We start from the raw sequence: 22,166 nt of genomic DNA, 5'->3' as shown, positions 1-22,166 counted from the left end.
CCACCACACACACGCTCACACTCTCACTATCTCTCTCCCTCACATGCACACACACACACACACACACACACACACACACAAGTCAATGGGGTGAATTTGTATTTGAAGATTTGTATTTGCAGATAAATTCAATTTGGTCAAAAAGCATACAATCAGTAGGCAATTTTTTTTATAATCCCATATGACAAATTCTGACTTTGGAAATAGAACCAGTCTGATTCCAGATTGGAATACAGCCAGACTCTAACCTCATACCTTTAACGCATTGTCTGAGCTGAGATGTCACTTTTTAAAATAAAACTAATTTAAATCTTTAAAAGCTGACTTTGGAGAGCAGAGGTTTCTGGGAAAGGAGGGTTTTTTTTTACCTCAGCTATATAAGTGAGTGTTTTCTAAACCAGAGCCCCCACCTAACCACCTCCTCTAACCTTAAACACCAGGGACACATCAGGTAAGCTTCTCTTCTTTTTTATTTACTTTCTGATAAGGACAGTAACAGGGATGGCAGTGCAGGGAGAGGAATGTTCCTCCTGCATGATGTTTGAGGTGAGGGATGCCATTAGTGTCCCATCCAATTACATCTGCAGGAAGTGCACCAACTCTCGCTCCTCCAAGACTGCATTAGGGAACTGGAGTAGGAACTGGATGAACGTAAGATCATTCAGGAGGCAGAGGCTGTGATAGATAAGAGTTACAGGGAAGCACGAAGAAAGCTGGGTAACTGTTAAAGGGGGTAAAAACAGTCAGTGCGGTGATTCCCTGCGATCGTTCCCCTGAAAAACAAGTATACCATTTTGGATACTGTTGGGGTGACTTACTCGGGGCATGTATTGGGGTGCAGGTCTCTGGCACAGAATCTGTCCCTGTTGCACAGAAGCAAAGAGGAGAAAGGAGGAGAGTGTTAGTCATTGGGGACTCAACAGTTAGAGGTGCAAATAGAAGATTTATTAGGAACGAAAGAGACTCTCAGTTGTTGTGAGTTGTCTGTCAGGTGTCAGTGTCTGTGATGTCTCGGATCGTGTCTTTGGGGCTCTCAAGGGTGAGGGTGGCCAGCCCCAAGTTGTGGTCCACGTAGGTACCAATGACATAGGTAGAAAGAGGGATAGGAATGTAAGGCACAATTTCAGGGAGCTAGGATGGAAGCTGAGAGCTAGAATAAGCAGAGTTGTTTTCTCAGGTTTGTTACCCGTGTCACCTGATAGCAAGGCAAGGAACAGCGAGATATCCTCTGAATGCGTGTCTGCAGGGATAATTGGGGCTCATTCTGGGGAATATGGGGCCTCTACAAACAGGGCGGTCTTCACTTGAACCAGAAGGGTGCTAATATCCAGGGTGGGAAATTTGCTGGTGCTATTCGGGTGGGTTTAAGCTAGCTCAGCAGGCGGATGGGAACCTGTGGTGTAGTTCCAGTGCACAGGAGGATGTGAGTAGGGAGGACGTGGATAGGATTTCATGGTCACAGGAGTGTGCTGGCAGACAGCAAGCTGGTTTGAAGTGTGTCTACTTCAACGCCAGGAGTATCTGGAATAAGGCAGGTGAGCTTGCAGCATCGATAGGTTCCTGGGACTTCGATGTTGTGGCCATTTTGGAGACATGAATAGAGCAGGGTGAGAAATGATATTGCAGGTTCCAGGATTTAGATCTTTCATTAAGATCATGGAAAGTGGTGAAAGAGGGGGAAATGTGACTTTGTTACTCAAGAACAGTGTAACGGTAACTGAAGGATCTTTTCCCGAGGACTCCATCTACTGAGATGGTATAGGCTGAGGTTAGAAACAGGAGTGGAGAGTTCACACTACTGGAAATATTTTTATCGGCCTCTGCAAAGTTCCAGGGAGGTGGAGGAGAGGATTGGCAAAAAAATTCTGGGCAGGAGTGAAAGGAGCAGGGTGGTCATTATGGGGGACCTTAACTTCCCCAACATTGACTGGAAATGCTGTAACTCTACAGTTAGATGGATCAGTTTTTGTCCACTATGTGCAGGAGAGTTTCCTGACAGTATGTTGAAGGGATAACAAGAGGGGAGGCCACACTGGATCTGGTACTTGGTAATGAACCAGGTGTTTGATTTAGTGGTAGGTGAGCACTTTAGACAGAATGACCATAACTCTGTTTAACGATGGAAACGGATAGGTACATGCCACAGGGCAAGAGTTATGGTTGGGGGAAGGGCAATTATAATGTGATTAGGCAAGACTTAGGAGGCATAGAATGAGGCAGCAAAATGCAGGGGATGACAATTGAAATGTGGAGCTGGGTTAAGGAACTAAAATTGCATGTCCTTGATAGGTATGTCCCTGTCAGGCAGGGAGGAAGTGATAAGGTAAAGAAATTGTACCTCTTGTTAAGCGGAAGAGGGAGTCTTATGTGATGTTGAGACGAGATGGTTCAGATGAGGCGATGGAAAGTTACAGACTAGCTCAGAAGGATTTAAAGAGAGAGTTAAGAAGAGCAAGGAGGGACATGAACACTCCTGCATCAGGTAGAATAAAGGAGAACCTGAAAGCTTTCTATGGGTATGTGAGGAGTAAAATGATGACTCGGGTAGGAATAGTGCCAGTCAAAGACAGAAGTGGGAAGTTGTGTGTGGATCCTGTGGAAATCGGAGCATTGCTAAATGAATATTTCTCATCTGTTTTCACTCAAGAAAAGGCGAGTATTGTCGAGGAGAGGACTGAGGTACAGGCTATTAGACTAGAAAGGATCGAGGTTAGTCAGGAGGAGGTGTTATCAATTCTAGAAGGTGTGAAAGTAGACAAGTCCCCTGGGCCAGATGGGATTTATCCGAGGATTCTCTGGGAAGCTCGGGAGGAGATGGTGGAGCCTTTGGCCTTAATCTTTGAGTCATCATTGTCTACAGGGTTAGTACAGGAGGACTGCAAATGTGCCCTTGTTCAAAAAAGGGCCGCAGAGATGACCCAGATAATTATAGACCAGTGAGCCATATGTCTGTTGGGGGAAAAGTTTTGGAAAGATTTAGAAGAGTTAGTATTTATAATCATCCAGCAAGCAACAATTTGATTGGAGGCAGTCAACATGGTTTTGTCAAGGGCAGGTTGTGTCTCTCAAACCTCATTGAGCCTTTTGAGAAGGTGGCCAAGCATGTGGATGAGAAAGGGCAGTTGATGTGGTGTACATGGTCTTCAGGTAAAGCCTTTGATAAGATTTCACATGGTTGGCTATTGGAGACAATGCAGAGGCATGGGATTGAGAATTGGATTAGAAACTGGCTTTCTGTAAGAAGGCAACAAGTGATGGTTGTTGGAAGGTATTCAGCCTGGAATCTGGTTAGTAGTGGTGTGCCACAAGGATATGTTTTGGGACCAATGCTGTTTGTCATTTTTATAAATGACTTGGATGCAGGCATTGGTGGATGGGTTAGTAAGTTTGCAGATCACACTAAAGTCAGTGGAGTGATGGACAGTGTGGAAGAATGTTACAGGTTGCAGGGAGACTTGGATAAACTGCAAAATTGGGCTGAGAGGTGGCAAATCGAGTTCAATGCAGCTAAATGTGAGGTGCTTCACTTTGGGAAGAATAACAGGAAGGCGGGATACTGGGTCAATGGAAAGATTCTTGATAGTGTGGATGTGCAGAGGGATCTTGGTGTCCAGGTACACTGATCCCTGGAAGTTGCCACTCAGCTTGATAGTGCTGTTAAGAAGGCATTCGGTGTGTAAGGTTTTATTGGTAGAGGGATTGAGTCCCAGAGCCGTGATGTCATGCTGCAACTATACCAAACGTGATTGCGGCCTCACTTGGAATATTGTGTCCAGTTCTGGTCACCCCGTTATGGGAAGGATGTGGAAGCATTGGAAAAGGTGCAGAGGAGATTTACCAGGATGTTGCCTGGTATGGAGCGTTGATCGTATGAGGAAAGGCTGAGGGACTTGGGTCTGTTCTCATTGGAGAGAAGAAGGCTAAGAGGGGATTTAATAGAAACATACAGGATGATCAGAGGTTTAGATAGGGTGGACAATGAGACTCCTTTTCCAAGGATAATGATGTCGGCTTGTATGAGGATGCATAACTGCAAACTGAGGTGTGATAGATTTAAGACTGATGTCAGAGGCAGGTTCTTTACTCAGAGTGATAAGGGCATGGAATAACCTACCTGCGAATGTAGTTAACTCATCACATTAGGGGAATTTAAACAATCCTTGGATAAGCATGTGAATGATGATGGGATAGTGTAGAGGGATGGGCTTAGATTAGCTCACAGGTCGGCACAACATTGAGGGCCAAAGGGCCTGTTCTGCGCTGTATTGTTCTATGTTCTGTAAAACCTTAAGTTACCTCCTGAATGTGAATTCAAAGAAGTTCTGGAATTTACATATTAATGAACTGAAACCTGTAACCGATTCTAAAAGGTGAAAGACTTAACAGCAATCTAGGTTTGTTCAATATGTCGCAGCAGTGTATGACATTATGATCCTTTGCTGTAAATTGTGTGTCCCATGATCCTCCTCCACAAGGTACCTGACAAAAGAGCAGTGCTCAAAAAGCTTATACTTCCAAATAAACCTGTTGGCCTATAATTTGGTGTGGTTTGATTTTTAACTTTGATTACTGAAATGACAGACTTAGATTGACTGGATTATCCCTTCCTTGATGTCATGATTGTGTTTGTCCATCAAGTTCATTCACTCAGAGCATGTTATTTGTTTTTCTGTGGGTGTTTTTCATTCCTGCTGATGGCGTTTGTCCTGTTCCATTTTATCAAATGCTCATGAATTAGGCATGAGTTCTGAACTTTTATTTTTATATTTTATACTGATTTTGATGGAAATCGACCCATTGTGGAAAATAACCCTTCCCTTTAGTTCTTGTCATAAAGCACCGCGGGGAGCAAATTTGCTGCTGTTCTCCATACTTCTGATTAAAGTCTTTCCAGAATCTTAGTGAAGAATGCAACTGGATCTGTTTCCAGTATTGGTTCTCCAAGTATTGCTTCACACCTTCTCCAACTCAGACTGTGTGGGTGATCTGCTTCCATGTGGCAATGATGTCAACTCTGGCTCTTTCCTCTTGAGTCAGAAGGTTGCGGCTTCAGGTTCTGCTGCAAAACCTTTAACACACAACTGGGATGAGCAAGAAAGTTCTCCCAGTGTGGCTAGTTCTTAACTACTAACAAGGTATAGAACAGATTTGAACATGATAGGTCCTCAGTGTATCCCTATCTTCCTATGTTCCAGTGACTCATTCTTGGTTCAGAAGGAACAGTTTTGTTTTGAGTCTTGGGTATCATCTCACAAATACCAGATTCCCTCTGTAGTCATGACCCCTTGGTTCAGCCAGACTAGTCTGAGTCAGTAACAACAGTAACTCAGACATATTTAGCTCCTTTAATATAATAAAATGATCCAAATGCTTCAAAAGAGCATATTTGGGGGAAGAAAAATGACACTCGATCACAAAAGGAGCAACTGTATAAATAGCAAAGTTAGGAGATCTGGTCAGAAGCTAGGAACCCTGCAGTGACTAATTCACCTCATGACTTTGTCACTTGCATGCCATAAATCAGGAGTATGATGAATCCTCTGCACTTGCCTGGTAAGTGAAACTCCAACAACACTCAAGCAGCTTGTTACCATCCAGAACAAAGCAGCTTGCTTGATCAGTGCTCCACCCATTACCTTCAACATTCATCTCTTCACCACTGACCCACAGTGGCAGCAGTCTTTATCATCTACAAGATGCACTTTTCTAACTCACTAAGGATCCTTCAGCAGCACCTTCCAAATCCAGAGCCATCTATCTACAACCTAGAGGGACAAGGGCAGCAGATACCACCTGCAAGGTCCTCTTCAAGTCACACACCACCATGACTTGGAACATGACTTGATACAAGTATGCTCACAGTGCTGTTAAGGGAATTCCATGATTTTGATCCGGTTAGCAGCTATTCAAAAAAGCAGCTCAGCACCACCTTGTCTAGGGCAATTAAGATATTAAATACCAGCCCAGCCAGCGACACCTGCATTCTGTGAATTAACAAATTTTAAAAATTGTGGAACCAGGTATATTAAAGTAGGCACACAGAGAGTGGTGGGTGCATGGAATGCACTGCCAGGTAAATTAGGGATATTTAATTGACTGTTGGATAGGCACGTGGAAGTTAGTACAATGAGGGGTATATAGCCTAGTCTGATCTTAGAGTAGGATAACAAGGCTGGCACAATATCAAGGGCTGAAGGGCCTATACTGTATTGTAGTGTTCAGTGTTCTATGATATGTTCTGTGATGGAAGACAGGCAGAAGGCTGGAAGAACACAGCAAGCCAGGCAGCATCAGGAGGTGGTGAAGTCAATGTTTTGGGTGTAACCCTTCCTCAGAACTGGGAGTGGGTGTAAGGGGAGCTGCAGATAAAGGGGTGGGAGGTGATGGTGTGGGGGAAGGTTTTGGGTGAGGAGAGGGATGGTGTGGTAAGGTGGGGATAGATGACCACAGTTCGTGGGTACGATCTCGTTGGTCGATGGGAGGAATGAATTCGGTTGGTAGCTAGAAGGAAGGCGCAATCAAAGGACTGGGAAGGGAGGTTATTTGAAGCCTGTATGTGAGTGATGGTGTTGTCGTGGTACAAGTAAAGTTGAGTAGACAATGCTCTTGTCTCTGAATCAAAGGTTCCAATCCAGAGATTTCAGCGCAAAAATCTAAACTGACATTCCCCTGCAGCGCTGAGGGAGTAATGCTTTCTTTGAGTTAGACATTGAATCGAGATCCCTTCTGCCATTGGGTGGATTGAAAGGATCCTTCAAGAAAGGCTGGGGGAGACTATCCAGTTTTTATCCTTCAATTAATGTAGCTTAGAAAACAGAATATCTTAATGTTATTGCTATTTAAGAAACCTTACTGCATGCAAATTAGCTGCTGGTTTTGCCTTATTATAACAGTGACACCACTTCAATAAACTGTAAGATGGTTCGGGACATTGTGAGGTTGTGAAAATTGCCATAATGATGCAAGTCCTTTTTGTTTGTCAAAAGTATTCAGGTGTGAGCTCTGACAAACTGCTTTATTCCATAGGTATTTTACCAGCCATAACTAGATTTAAATAATTGGCAGAAAAATCCAGAGGTGGCTGAAGAGAGTTACAACTTAGAATTCACAGCCTGAAAGTGGGTTGGAAGCAGATTCTGGAATAATGTTTAAAGGGGAGATTATGCAAATATTTAAACAACATGAGAATGGGAAATGTTCTCTTTAATCTGTCTGACTATACAACAACATGGATGGTTTGTGTAAATTGAGCATGAATTGCCTCTTCATTGAAAATTGAAGGATACGTATATGAATAGACTGCACTCAAAAAGATAAGGGGGATCGTAGGCTATGGGGGCAGAACAAGGAAGCGTGACTAATTTTTTGGGCCCAATGGCCTCTTGTCCTGGAAGCTTCAATACCATTGTTACCTTTTTGATTAATTGCATTTTAGTCCCCTTTCTCGTGTTTGACGCCACTCCATGCTGTTAATTTTTGTAAGCCAAGGTACCGACTTGTCTGAGCCTCTGGGGTGGGGCAGAAGAAGGGACGTTCGACATTTATACACCTCCGGTCACCATCCATCCATTAACACCTATTGGAATGTACCTCTTGTATATTTGATCCCTTTGTGTCTCCTCTCCTAATAATGTACCCTTCTCAATACTAACAGATCTCTTGTATCCCCAGTCAAAGAATTATAAAGCAGTGAGGAAAGCCAGTCGGCATTGTTTATGTATCTGATATAAAAATCATCCTCTCTGTTTTGCTCCCCATAGTCGTGCAGATTTCCCCCTTTTGATTATTTATCCAGTTCGTTTTGAAAGTTACTTTTGAAGCATTAGGATCATTATAACTGATTGAACTATGTTTCCATAATGTTGCCTCTCGTTCTTTTTCTGCATACCTTCAACCTGTGTCCCTTGGTTACTTACCCATCAAGAAATCATAATAACACAGGTGGAGACCATGTCTGTGCAAGCTTTTGGATAAAGCTGTACATTATAGTTCAACATGCCAGCTGTTATCCAGAGCCTTGGAAGTTGTATGTGCCCAATAGCCTTTTGAATGTTCCTATAGAATTTGATTCCATCCTCTTGCCAATGGAAACAATTTCTCTTCATTCAATCTATCAAAACTTGTCATGATTGAATTTCTTTTTAACTTTTCCTGCTCTAAGAAAAATAGTGCCAACCTCTTTGTCTTGAATAGTAGGAATAGATGGATGCTCTCCGATGCAAGTAATAATATCCCTCAGCCCTTCTATTGCATCAGGTGGCTGCTGTTCATTACTCCTGTGTCGTAGAGTCCTATAGCACAGAGACAGGCCCTTTGGCCCAAACTGGTCAGTGCTGACTAAAATGTCCGTCCACACTGTCTTTATAGACTGTACTGGTCATATTCCAGCACAGCTTTTTTCTTTATTCATTCACAGGACATGGGCATTGCTAGCCCAGCCAGTATTTATTGCTCACCCCTAATTGCCCAGAGGGCAGTTCAGAGTCTACCACAGTGCTGTGGGTCTGGAATCACATGTGGGCCAGACTAGGTAAGGATGCCAGGTTTCCTTCCTTACTGGACGTTTGTGAACCAGATGAATATTTCCAATAGTTAACAATAGTTTCATCAATAGATTCTTAATTCCAGATTCTTTCTTGAATTCAAATTTCACCATCTGCCACAACGGGATTTAAACACGGGTCTCCAAACCATTAGGAGAAAGTGAGGACTGCAGATGCTGGAGATCAGAGCTGAAAATGTGTTGCTGGAAAAGCACAGCCGGTCAGGCAGCATCCAAGGAGCAGGAGAATCGACGTTTCGGGCATGAGCCCTTCTTCAGGAATCCTCCTGCTCTCCAAACTATTGACTGAGTTTCTGGATTAATAATCTAGGGATAATTATTAGGCCATTGCCTCCTTGTGTTTTTTTAAACCTTAATCGACATAGATGCCTTTTCTGATGGACATCAACATTTAATAGATGTTTGTCTGTAAATGATCTTGTTGATTCTTTTCTTCTTGTTCCACTATACTAAATACGAGCTAACTGGGGTCAACATAGGCTAAGAACTCAAAGGTGGAATCTGACTTACAGCTAGGATGGGTACTGTCCCTTTGGGATAGCTAAAAGGTACATTTGATTTAACTGGCCCTTCAACCATCTGCACTTGTGACCTTACGTTGTTGTCTGGGTCAGTAGAAATTTTAATCATCAAAAAAGTTTTATATCCTATAATGGTATCATTATGTGACACTGGAACTGAAAATCTTACAAAAATGAGCATGGTCTCTGACCATGTTTGTTAAGAATGATATATTTAGTTTTGAATCGACTGAATTAATCTAGAACAATGTTCATTCTGACCTTCATTTTTTCTGTCTATTTTCTATTCTGTGCTTCATTCTCTCTTTCTGCAAAAATAAATCTCACTTCAGCTTTTCCCACCATCTTATAAGTAAGAAGAAGAATATGCTGACACAAAAGCATTGTATTTGTCTTTGTTTTACTAAATTGATGTTGCAGGCTTTACAGTGCCTATTCTTTTCTGTCTATGCTTTCTGAAAATGCTGCTTTTGCTTGTAGCCTACGTTACCTCTTTGTGTATCTGGATTATTTGGTATATTTTGGGGGGGCGGAGGGGAGAGGACTCGGAGTCAGAGGAATGCAGATGGCTTACATACACAGTGCTTAGCAGTGCGGATTGCTGGCTGCTGGTGAGGAGCAGAGCAATGACTGACTTTTACCTTATATCCCCCTATAGCCAAAACAGAGCCAAGGTATACAGCTCCTTTACCAATGAATAATATTGTGGCTTATCTTCTGCCTTGACTCCAGTCTAATCCCTACATCTAAGAAATAGTTGATCTTGTTAGTTTTGATCCACTAACATTGTATTATGAGCCTCGTACGTTTCTGCCAGTATCAAAGTAAATGACCTATGCGGGCATTGAACGCTCAGCTTAACTGTTATTAGCACCGTGCTCCGAACAAAATTAAACAGCCCAGAATTAAACTTTATATTGTTCCTTTCCTGACTTGGGGTATTCCAAAGCATTTTACAGCAAATGAAATGCTCTGAAGCACAATCTTTGTACTGTACAGAATGAAGCAGCTGATAGTCACCCAGCAAATTCCCAAAACAACAAAGTGATAATGACATAATAATGTATTGTGGTAGTATTTGTTGAGAAATGAATATTGACTCAGGGCATATAAGAAAGTTTCCCTGCTCCTCCTCAATTGTGCCATGGAGTCTTTTACATTGACCTGTGAGGGAAGACAGGGCCTTGGTTTAATATCCAAAATGCTACTGAGAATGCCATAATTCAGAGCACTGCTCCTTCAGGTAGTTCTGGCTGACAACTACCTGATGAAGGAGCCCCGCTCCGAAAGCAAGTGCTTCCAATTAAACCTGTTGGACTATAACTATTGTTGTGTGATTTTTAACTTTATACACCCGAGCAGTGCTCTGAAAGCTAGTGCTTCCAAACAAGCCTGTTGGACCATAACCTGATGTTGTGTGACTTTTAACTTTTCCTAGTGTGGAGGTGCTGAGTAGCAGCATCAAAGTTAAGAAAGCAAATGTGTGTAACAATAGAGATGAGGACGTGTGCCATAAATGGCATCTCCAAATCATGACACTAGGAAAATACAGTCTCCTTGAGAAACACACTCCTGACCAGAAATATCCGTCATTATATAAGTATTTCCATTGCTGTACTTCATCTTTGTCGGGCTTGTCCCCATCCTAGACTATCTCCCATTCTTGTTGCTGTCTGCGGTTTGTTAAGTTTTCTTTGTGACTTCATTTCTGCCATGTATCCGTCAATTTCAACACAGCAGCATTTTCTGTTCACACAGTGGTCAGAATATTAAGGCATTCCCAGTCTTTCCTCTTTCACTACAAGGCATCAACTTGGGCTCCTTTAATCTGAGCATATTTACAATACAAGCATTTCTGCAGAAGAAATACAATTCCTCTCTCCACAGATGCTGCCAGACCTGCTGAGTTTCCCCAGTACTTTGTTGTGTTTATACTTCATCCATCAACACATACCATTCCTTTCTCCCTTGTGCACTTGTTTAGCTCTATCTTGAACGAATGTATCTAGGATGTTCATCCATTCCAAGTAGTAGAAATTTCCTCATTCTAAACAGTTCCTGGTGGATAGGTTCCTTTTGCATTTTCTTCATTTTCTAATCGACCTATTCATGGATGTTAGTTCATATTTTTGGAACAGGTTGGACTTGAACCCATGCCTTCTGATCTAGTGGTATATGGACACTGCCCCTGCACCATAAGAGCCCCCCTCGTGGATTGATGAGTGACTTTTTTTTGTCCGTTTCTGGTCTTGCTGGCAAGTGAAAGCAATAGAGTTCCAGCAACCTTATAAAAACCTTTTATAGTCTTAAAAACCGCTGCCAGGTCACCTATCCTGATGGCTGGCACCTAATACAAGAAATTCATCGTCTATTTGTAGAATTGGAACCAGTTGACAAAACTGTTTGATTTCTTCTTAGTTTTACATCTTATATTAGTTACACTTCATACTTGGATTGGAAGGGTTATGTAACGTCCATCCATCTTTCTGTTGAGAGTTTTGTATTGTTACGAGTTGACCACACTCGTTATTGTACTTAACTGGGAAATAGAGAAACTCTGTATGTGTCCAATTGGAAAGCAATGTTTTGTGACTTGATGCCTTCAGGCCTTGGCACACAAAGCAGTTCTATTCCATCCTTTATATAAGTAAAGCTAGATCTGGGAAAGTATAAGAGATGTGCATTATTTTCAACCACAGGAGGTCCTAAAGCTCATTCCATCCCATTAAGTGCTTTTTAAGTGTAATGTGTACTGTACTACAAAGACACATGGCAGATAATTTGCACAAGATCTCACAAGCAGCAATGCAGTAATGACTGGGTATTTGTTTTAATGGTGTTGGTTAGATAACTATTAGGATGGCGCATGGAGTCAGATAGAGTCATGGCGATATGCAGCATGGAAACAGCCACTTCAATCCACATCATCTGCACGAACTAGATATCCTAAACTGATCTAGTGCCATTTGCCAGCACTTGGCCCATATCCCTTTAAACCCTTCCCATTCTGATGCCTCTTAAATGCTGTAATTGTACCAGCTTCCACCACATACTCTGACAGCTCATTCTATACACGCACCCCACCCCCAGGATAAAGACCTTGTCTGTTTGACCTATCCATGCCCCTCTTGATTTTATAAACTTCTGTTGGCTCACCTCTCAGCCTCTGACACTCCAGCCTGTTCAGCCTCTCCCTATAGCTCGAATCCTCCAACACTGGCAACATCCTTGTAAATCTTTTCTGAATCATTTCAAATTTCCCAACATTCTTCTGATAGGAAGGAAACCAGAATTGCACACAATATTCCAAAAGTGGCCAAACCAATGTCCTTTACAGTCACAATAGGACCTCCCAACTCCCACACCCAATGTTCTGACCAATACCAAACCATACCAAATGCCTCCTTCACTATCCTATCTACCTGTGACTCTACTTTCAAGTAACTATGAACCTGCACTCCAAGGTCTCTTTGTTCAGCAGCACTTGCTAGGATCTTACCATTATGTCCTGCTCTGATTTGCTTTTCCAAAATGTAGCACCTCACATTTATCTGAATTAAACTCCCATCTGCCACTCATTGGCCCATCTGATCACGATCCCGTTATAATCTGTTCTCATGCTGTTCCTTAAATGGAATGTTTCGCACCAACCTAGATGGGGCTTTGTTTAAATGTCTCATCAAAAGTCTGCCCTGGGTTCATGCAACACTCCTTCAGAACTACATTAGAAGGTCAGACTAGTTTATACGTGCAAATCTATATTGTAGTACTTCTCAGCCCTCTGACTCAAAAACAACATCACTATCCTTGTAACTGAAATCTTAATATCTGAAATCGAAAAATTGCTGCATGCATTCAGCAGGACAGGGCGGAAGAGGGAGGGAAGAGGCAGATTGCTTCTAATAAAGAGTTTGCAACCATGAAACGTGGATGGTATTCACCTTTTCTTCCCTGCTCTTGCACATTGCATTCAACACTGACCAAAGTTGCTGTTGTTCAGAAAAAGACATGGAAAACGTCATGAGTCTAGTTGGTGGAAAAAGTGTCCCTGTTGACTTTCATGCATGGTGCTGTGTTCCTTGACCTCAGTATGCTTGCTAATCTGACCATGAACAGCCATTGGGAGCATGCTAAACGTGATTGAAACATGTTTTGACGAGAGAAGAGTAAAAGTATGTAAAATCTTTTACAAATGATCATTTGGGGATAACATTGACAATTTAAACAAAATTCATTGGGATGACTTAACCAAAACCAGCAGATGTTAGAGGCAAAACATGTTTAACTAACTTGGAATTTTTGATGAGATAACCAGAGTTTGATGAAGTTAATAATGCTGTAACTGTGCTGTATTTGGACTTACAAAAGGTGTTTGATAAAGTGCTATAGTGGGCAGCACGGTGGCACAGTGGTTAGCACTGCTGTCAGAGGGTTCAATTCCCGCCTCAGGCGATTGACTGTGTGGAGTTTGCACATTTTCACCGTGTCTGTGTGGGTTTCCTCCGGGTGCTCCGGTTTCCTCCCACAGTCCAAAAATGTGCAGATTAGGTGAATTGCCCGTAGTGTTTGGTGAAGGGATAAATGTAGGGGATTGGGTCTGGGTAGGTTGTACTTCAGCAGGTCGGTGTGGGCTTGTTGGGCCGAAGGGCCTGTTTCCACACTGTAAGTAATCTAATCTATGTAACAGACTTGTCAGCAAAATTAAATCCCGAAAAATGAGAGGGTCAGTGGCAGCAATGATATGAAGTTGTTTGACATACTAGAGTGGAAAAATGTGTTGCTGGAAAAGCACAGCAGGTCGGGCAGCATCCAAGGAGCAGGAGAATCGATGTTTCAGGAGTGAGGGATGTGTGCCAAGCAGGCTAAGATAAAAGGTAGGGAGGAGGGACTTGGGGGAGGGGCATTGGGAATGCGATAGATGCAAGGAGGTTAAGGTGAGGGTGATAGACCGGAGAGGGTGGGATGGGGCGGAGAGGTCGGGAAGAAGATTACAGGTCAAGAAGGCGAGGATGAGTCTGAGAGTTGGGACTGAGATAAGGTGGGGGGAGGGGAAATGATGAAGCTGGAGAAATATGCATTCATCCCTTGTGGTTGGAGGGTTCCTAGGCGGAAGATGAGGCGCTCTTCCTCCAGGCATCATGTGGCCAGGGTCTAGCGATGGAGGAGGCCAAGGACCTGCATGTCCTTGGCGGAGTGGGAGGAGGAGTTAAAGTGTTCAGCCATGGAGCAGTTGGGTTGGTTGGTGCGGGTGTCCTAGAGGTGTTCTCTGAAACGTTCCGCAAGTAGGTGGCCTGGCCTGCCAATATAGAGGAGGCCACATCGGGTGCAGCGGATGCAGTAAATGATGTGTGTAGAGGTGCAGGTGAATTTGTGATGGATATGGAAAGATCCCTTGGGGCCTTGGAGGGAAGTGAGGGGGGAGGTGTGGGCGCAAGTTTTGCATTTCTTGCGGTTGCAGGGGAAGGTGCCGGGAGTGGTGGTTGGGTTGGTGGGGGGTGTGGACCTGACGGAGTCGTGGAGGGAGTGATCTTTCCAGAACGCTGATAAGGGAGGGGAGGGAAATATATCCTTGGTAGTTAGGTCTGTTTGGAGGTGGCAGAAATGACGAATGATGATATGATGTATCTGGAGGTTGGTGGGGTGGTAGGTGAGGACCAGTGGGGTCCTGTCCTGGTGGCGATTGGAGGGGCGGGGTTCAAGGGCACAGGAGCGGGAAGTGGAGGAGATGCGGTGGAGAGCATCGTCAACCATGTCTGAGGGGAAATTGCGGTCTTTGAAGAAGGAGGCCATCTGGGTTGTTCGGTATTGGAATTGGTCCTCCTGAGAGCAGATGCGGCGGAGACGAAGGAATTGGGAATATGGGATGGTGTTTTTACAGGGGGCAGTGTGGGAGGAGGTGTAGTCTAGGTAGCTGTGGGAGTTGGTCAGTTTATAATAGATGTCTGTGTTGAGTCGGTCGCCCAAGATAGAAATGGAGAGGTCTAGGAAGGGGAGGGAGGAGTCTGAGACGGTCGAGGTAAATTTGAGGTTGGAGTGGAAGGTGTTAGTAAAGTGGATGAACTGTTCAACCTCCTCGTGGGCGCATGAGATCGCGCCAATACAGTCATCGATGTAGCGGAGGAAACTGTAGGGGATGGTGCCAGTAAAGACCACTCCCTCCGCAACTCCTTCGTCAGGTCCACACTCCCCACCAATCCAACCTCCACTCCTGGCACCTTCCCCTGCAACCGCAGGAAATGCAAAACTTGCTCCCACACCTCCCCCCTCACTTCCGTCCAAGGCGCCAAGGGATCCTTCCATATGCGTCACAAATTCACCTGCACCTCCACACACATCATTTACTGCATCTGCTGCACCCGATGTGGCCTCCTCTGCATTGGGGAGACTAGCCACCTACTTGCGGAACGTTTCAGAGAACACCTCTGGGACATCCGGACCAACCAACCCAACCACCCCGTGGCTCAACACTTCAACTCCCCCTCCCACTCCACCAAGGACGTGCAGGTCCTTGGCTTCCTCCATCGCCAGACCATGGCAATACAACGCCTGGAGGAAGAGCGCCTCATCTTCCGCCTAGGAACCCTCCAACCACACGGGATGAATGCAGATTTCTCCAGCTTCCTCATTTCCCCTCCCCCCACCTTATCTCAGTCCCACCCTCGGATTCAGCACCGCTTTCTTGACCTGTAATCTTCTTCCTGACCTCTCCGCCCCCACCCCCTCTCCAGCCTATCACCCTCACCTTAATCTCCTTCCATCTATCGCATTCCCAATGCCCCTCCCCCAAGTCCCTCCTCCCTACCTTTTATCTTAGCCTGCTTGGCACACCTTCCTCATTCCTGAAGAAGGGCTTATGCCTGAAACGACGATTCTCCTGCTCCTTGGATGCTGCCTGCCTTACTGCGCTTTTCCAGCAACACATTTTTCAGCTCTGATCTCCAGCATCTGCTGTCCTCACTTGTTCCTGAGATACTAGAGTGCTTCAGAAACTGAATGATGTTGAATATTATTTGTGGATTAGACGAAGAGCTGCAATGGAATTCCTCAGGTTTGGCAGAAGGATGGAAACTTATGGATGATATTAAAACGAAAGGTATGTCTGTTAGTTTGATCTCAGAGTAGGATAAAAGGTCGGCACAACATCAAGGGCCAAAGGGCCTGCACTGTGCTGTACTGTTCTATGTTCTATGTTAGCGGATGCTGATTCATGATGATTTGCAAAAGAAGCACTGGTGACTGAAAAGGTTTATTACACAACAAGTTGTTCGGATCTGCAACGCTCTGAGATTGTGATGGACGTGGATTTGTTTGTGGTTTTCAAAAGGAAATTGGATAAGCACTTGAAGAGATGATGGGTAAGGCCTGAGGTGTGAAACTAGCTGAGTTACTCATGCAGATAGCTGGCATCGAAAGAAGGGTTGAGTAGCCTCCTTCATGTAACCATTTTATGAATATTTTCTCTGCATCTACCAAATCTTTCATAATTCTCTAGCTGTCTGTTGGTTGTCACTTCTGAGTCCTGTGTTTTTAAGGGAAACAAGCAAAAGCCTATTCATTGTTTCCTGAATGCTATGCATTCTCAGTTCCTGTGACATCCTAATAAATCTTACATAGTATCTTTTTGATAAGTATAATCTGTTTGTAACATGGCGACCAAAACTGTGAACAAAACTTGATTTTGTTTATTCATCTACACGATTCATTGCCTATTCCTAATTGTCCTTGAGAAGATCTTGGTCAGTCACCTTCTTCAATGCAATTGAGTGGCTTGGTAGGTATTTACTCCTAATCCACGTTGTTGTGGGTATGGGGTCACGTGGGCCAGTGTGGGTAAGGGTGATATATTTCCCTCCTCTAAAGAATGTTATTGAACAGGCCTTTTGAGAAGCTGATAGTTTAATGGCCTCAACTACTAGTACTTGCTTTATAGACCAGATGTGTTGAATTCAAAAGATATTGTGGGACTTAACCATTTGTCTGCGGATCTAGTATGTTACTGTACCTTTGTCTAGCTAAAGTTCTATATAACTCAATGTTTCAATTTTAACTTTTTTTAAAAAGCACTTCTCTATAGTAATGGTAATGTATTCTTTTCTATTCTTTAGCATCAACAGACACTACTGAACCAATTGAGGGAAGTCACTGGTACCAATGACATACAGTTATTGCAACAAGCTTTACAGGTAATATACAGCTTTTAAGAAAACAAGAAAAACCTCCTTGATCAGCTTACAGCTGCATTGCAATTTTTTTAGCTTAATGTTCCCAACTCTCAAAAGACTGAGTAACTGGTGGTACGAGGTTGATGTGACTGGCAAGAGAAGTAATAGAGCATAGAACATTACAGTGCAGTACAGGCCCTCTGGCCCTTGATGCGCCAGCCTGTGAAACCAATCTGAAGCCCATCTCACTGACACTATTTCATTCTCATCCATATGCCTATTCAATGACCATTTAAATGCCCTTAAAGTTGGCAAGTCCGTTACAGTTGCAAGCAGTGCATTCCATGCCCCTACTACTCTCCGAGTAACGAAACTACCTCTGACATCTGTCTTACATCTATCACCTGTCAATTTAAAGCTATGCCCCCTTTTGCTAGCCATCAACATCCAAGGGAAAAGGCTCTCACTGTCTACCCTATCTAACCCTCTGATTATCTTATATGTCTCAATTAAGTCACCTCTCAACCTTCTTCTCTCTAACAAAGACAGCTTCAAGTCCCTTAGCCTTTCAGTGTAAGACCTTCCCTCCATACCAGGCAACATCCTTGTAAATCACTCTTGAACCTTTTTCAAAGCTTCCACATACTTCCTATAGTGCGGTGACCAGAACTGTACGCAATATTCCAATTGCGGCCGCACCAGAGTTTTGTCCAGCTGCAGCATGGCCTCATGGTTCCAAACTCATTCCCTCCAACAACAAAAGCTAATACACCATATGCCTTCTTAACAACCCTATTAACCTGGGTGGCAACTTTCAAGGATCGATGTACATGGACACCAGTTTCTCTCTGCTCATCTACGTTACCAAGAATCTTACCAGTAGCCCAATACTCTGCATTCCTGTTACTCCCTCCAAAGTGAATCACCTCAGATTTTTCCTCATTAACCTTCGTTTGCCACCTCTTAGCCCAGTTCTGCAGCTTATCTATGTCCCTCTGTAATTTAGAACATCCTTCAGCACTATCCACAACTCTACTGACCTTCGTGTCATCCACAAATTTACTAACCCACCCTTCTACACCCTCATCCAGGTTGTTTACAGATCTTTGCGGTACACCACTAGTAATTGAACTCCAGGATGAACATTTCCCATCAATCACCATCCTCTGTCTTCTTTCAGCTAGCCAATTTCTGATCCAAACTACTAAATCACCCTCAATCCCATGCCTTCATATTTTGTGCAATAGCGTACCTTATCAAACGCCTTACTGAAATCCGTATATGCTGCATCATCAGCTTTACCCTCATCCATCTGTTTGGTGACATTCTCAAAGAACTCAGTAAGGTTTGTGAGGCATGACCTACCCTTCACAGAACCGTGTTGACTATGCCGAATCAATGTATTCCTTTCTAGATGATTATAAGTTCTATCTCTTATAATTACATTCCCTACAGTGTGGAAACAGGCCCTTTAGCCCCACAAGTTCACTGAAGAGTAACCCACCCAGACCCATTTTCCTCTGACTAATGCACCTAACACAATGGGCAATTTAACATAGCCAATTCACCTGACCTGCACATCTTTGGACTGTGGGAGGAAACCGGAGCACCCAGAGGAACCCATGCAGACACTGGGAGAAGGTGCAAACTCCACACAGATAGTCGCCCGATGCTGGAATTGAACCTGGGTCCATGGTGCTATGAGGCAGCAGTGCTAACAGCTGAGCCACCATGATGCCCCTTATAACCTTTTCCAACACTTTACCCACAACCGAAGACTCACTGATCTATAATTAACAGGGTTGTTTCTACTCCCCTTCTTGAACAAGGGGACAGCATTTGCTATCCTCCAGTCTTCTGGCACTATTCCTGTAGACAGTGACAACATAAAGATCAAAGCCAAAGGCTCTGCAATCTCCTCCCAAGCTTCCCAGAGAATCCAAAGATAAATCCCATCTGGCCCAGGGAGCTTATCTATTTTCACACTTTTCACAATTGCTAACACCACCTCCTTGTGAACCACAATCCATTCTCGTCTAGTAGCCTGTATCTCAGTATTCTTCTAGATAACGTAGTCTTTTTCTAGTGTGAATACTGATGAAAAATATTCATTTAGCGCTTCCCCATCTCCTCTCACTCCAGGCACAACTTCCCATTACTATCCTTGATTGGCCCTAATCTTACTCTAGTCATTCTTTTATTCCTGCTATACCTATAGAAAGCCTTAGTGTTTTTCTTGATCCTATCCACCAACGACTTCTCGTGTCCCCTCCTGGCTCTTGTTAGCTCTCTCTTTAGGTCTTTCCTGGCTACTTTGTAACTCTCAATCACCCTAACTGAGCCTTCACGTCTCATCCTAACATAAGCTGCCTTCTTCCTTTTGACAAGATTCAACTTCCTGAGTAAATACAGAGACATGATTACAGCAAGTTGTCATGATCTGTAATAAGTTGTCTGAAAGATTGGTGGAAGTGAATTCAATAACTTCGAAAAGAAAAGTAGATACTTTAAAGTAAAAGTTGCAGGTTTATGGGTGGGGCTAATTGAATTTTTAAAATGGTTAATCACATTAGTACTCTCATAGTGTCAGGCTAAATGCCTCCTATATTGTAATTTTTCTGAATCCATGCTTCTAGTTGAGGCCCAAGTTGTCATTAAAAGAAATTTTAAAATTCTCACAAGGAAAGTGAGATGTTCATTTACGATGTTCTGTTCAGCCATAGAGTCACTGAGATCTACAGCACAGAAAAAGGTCACTCGAGTCTGCAACGATTAAAAACAACCACCACAAACGAAATTAGTGCTGATGTTCTTGTCTGGGCTACGAAGCATTGTAATTGGAGTAATGGCTTCCTGCCAGTGACAAGTCAGAATGTTTGGTTGTGTGCAGAATATCATATTCAGCCACGGATGAGTTACATACCAATGAAAGGTCACAGCATTTTAGATGAGCATTTAGTTGCTAAGACACTGATCACTCTAGCAGTATTATAACCAGGTTTATTCAGCATGATAATGCCAATATCCCAGCTGAAAAACATTTAATCAGATCACTTCAGTGTACAAATTAATCCTTTTATTCTGTATTAATTTATAACCTACATAATGGTCTTGCATCAACTACCACTAATCAGTTTGGAATTATGTCATGCTTTTAATGTTCACCATTGCCAGTAACAGACCTGTAACCAACAGTACTTTGCCCTGAATTCAGCAGAGTGCAAAATGGAGAGGGATCCTTGTGTCCATCTTTATCATTGGAGCATTTAGATTGCGCTTTGATTTTGTAGAATTATATAGCACAAAAGACCATTAGCCACTGTGGCATTACTGGCATTTTGATGTAAGTGTTCAGTTAACTCCTCTCTCCTTCATGTAAAGCTAAGCAGTAGGTTCCCTTCCATAATTAGTGGACCTGTTCTAGGCAGTATATTCCAGATCACAATAACTTGTTGTGTAACTAAAAATCTTGCAGCGCATCATCCCTGTTTTTCTAACATTTTATTCAAAAATGAGAAATCCTCTAACAGTACAGCTTTCCCTCTGATCTATGTTGAGTTGCAGCCAAGATTATATGATGCGCAAGCCCTGCTGTGGATTTGAACCGGCACATTTCTGATTCAGACGTGAGTGCTTGCATGTGAGCCAAACGAACCTGTCAAACCTCGATTTTAACCAAGAAAAAAGATGAGACTGTAACAGAACAAAATTGACAGAGATGTACTCAGTTTAATGAAAGCTTAAAGCAAAATCTACAACGGGTTGTGTTCTGGGCGTGTCTCTCGGACATGATATGAAATGCTGTCTTTCAGCTTGAGTAGGAACATGTAATTTTTGGAGTCCTTCACATCAAAACACATTTTCTTATTTTGTAAAGAAAATAAATTTACTTCATTCTTAGGTTCTGGGCCTCACTGGCAAGAGGCCATTAATTGACCATCCCTTTTTATACTGAGGGGTTGGTGGTGGACCTACTTGAACCATTACAGTCCATGATGTTTTTAATTTTTGGTTTGATACGACTGAATGACTTTGTGTGCATGGTGGTCTGACAGCAGATTTCTTCCCTAATTAGTTTGTCTGTTGGATCTTTACAGTAATATGACAGCTTTGTGCCTACCTTTGCTTTTCATTTATAGATTTTATTGACATATGATCACAGGATATGTGGCACAGGAACAGACCATTCAGCCCAAAGAGTCCACGCCAGTGTTTATGCTTTACTCGAGGTGCTTCCTATCTTCCTTCATTTAAATCTCTCATCATAACAATCTCTTTCCTTCTTCCTCAAGCACTGACCTAGCTTCCAATTGCATCCAGACTGTTCACTTTAGCCACTTACTGTGGTAGAGTTCCACATTCTCACCAATCTCTTTTTAGGTGAAGGTTTCCTTGATTAGTTTTCTTGATGGCTATCTTACATTCATGGTCTCTAGTTGTGACTCTTCCCCACAAAAGGCAATATCTAGTCTGTCAAGATCTTCCATAATTTTAAAGGTCTCCATTATTTCACCCCTTCAACCTTTTTTATTCCAGCCTGTCAGTAACTTCAAACGTCCGAACTTACAAATTAGAAGCTGTTCAGTCCTTCGAGTGTGCCCTGATTTAAAACCCATTTTAAATGAGGTGTTGTAATTTTTCTTTTTAATGATAACAAGACTAAGTCTTGGTGTTACTAATAAAAATACTATGTAGGTTGAAGTTTGCTGTAAGACACTAACTCACCTTGGAACTCATACGGCACAGAACCCTGTTCATGAGCTGTTCTGTGCTGTATTGTTCTATATTCTACATATATATATATATTACAACAGCAACAGGACTTGCATTCATCTCATTCCTTTTAAGTTGGGAAACACACTCAGTAAGCTTCCGAATGCTAAATAAAATAATCAATGGTGTATCAAAGAAGGAACCTAT

General features: G+C 43.0%; 1 protein-coding gene across 2 annotated transcripts in view; it reads left to right on the top strand.

Moving 5' to 3' along the window:
• Positions 1–22,166, top strand: part of usp25 (ubiquitin specific peptidase 25) — a 201,810-nt gene that overhangs the window by 24,296 nt on the left and 155,348 nt on the right. For both annotated transcript variants that reach the window (XM_060833849.1, XM_060833848.1), the window contains exon 2: positions 17,190–17,267. In XM_060833849.1, the coding sequence (XP_060689832.1) occupies positions 17,190–17,267 (78 nt within the window). The remainder of the gene's footprint in view (positions 1–17,189; positions 17,268–22,166) is intronic.

This window comes from Hemiscyllium ocellatum, chromosome 12, assembly GCF_020745735.1.
Source record: "Hemiscyllium ocellatum isolate sHemOce1 chromosome 12, sHemOce1.pat.X.cur, whole genome shotgun sequence".
Lineage (NCBI taxonomy): Eukaryota > Metazoa > Chordata > Chondrichthyes > Orectolobiformes > Hemiscylliidae > Hemiscyllium > Hemiscyllium ocellatum.
This window is presented reverse-complemented; position numbering and strand designations above follow the sequence as displayed.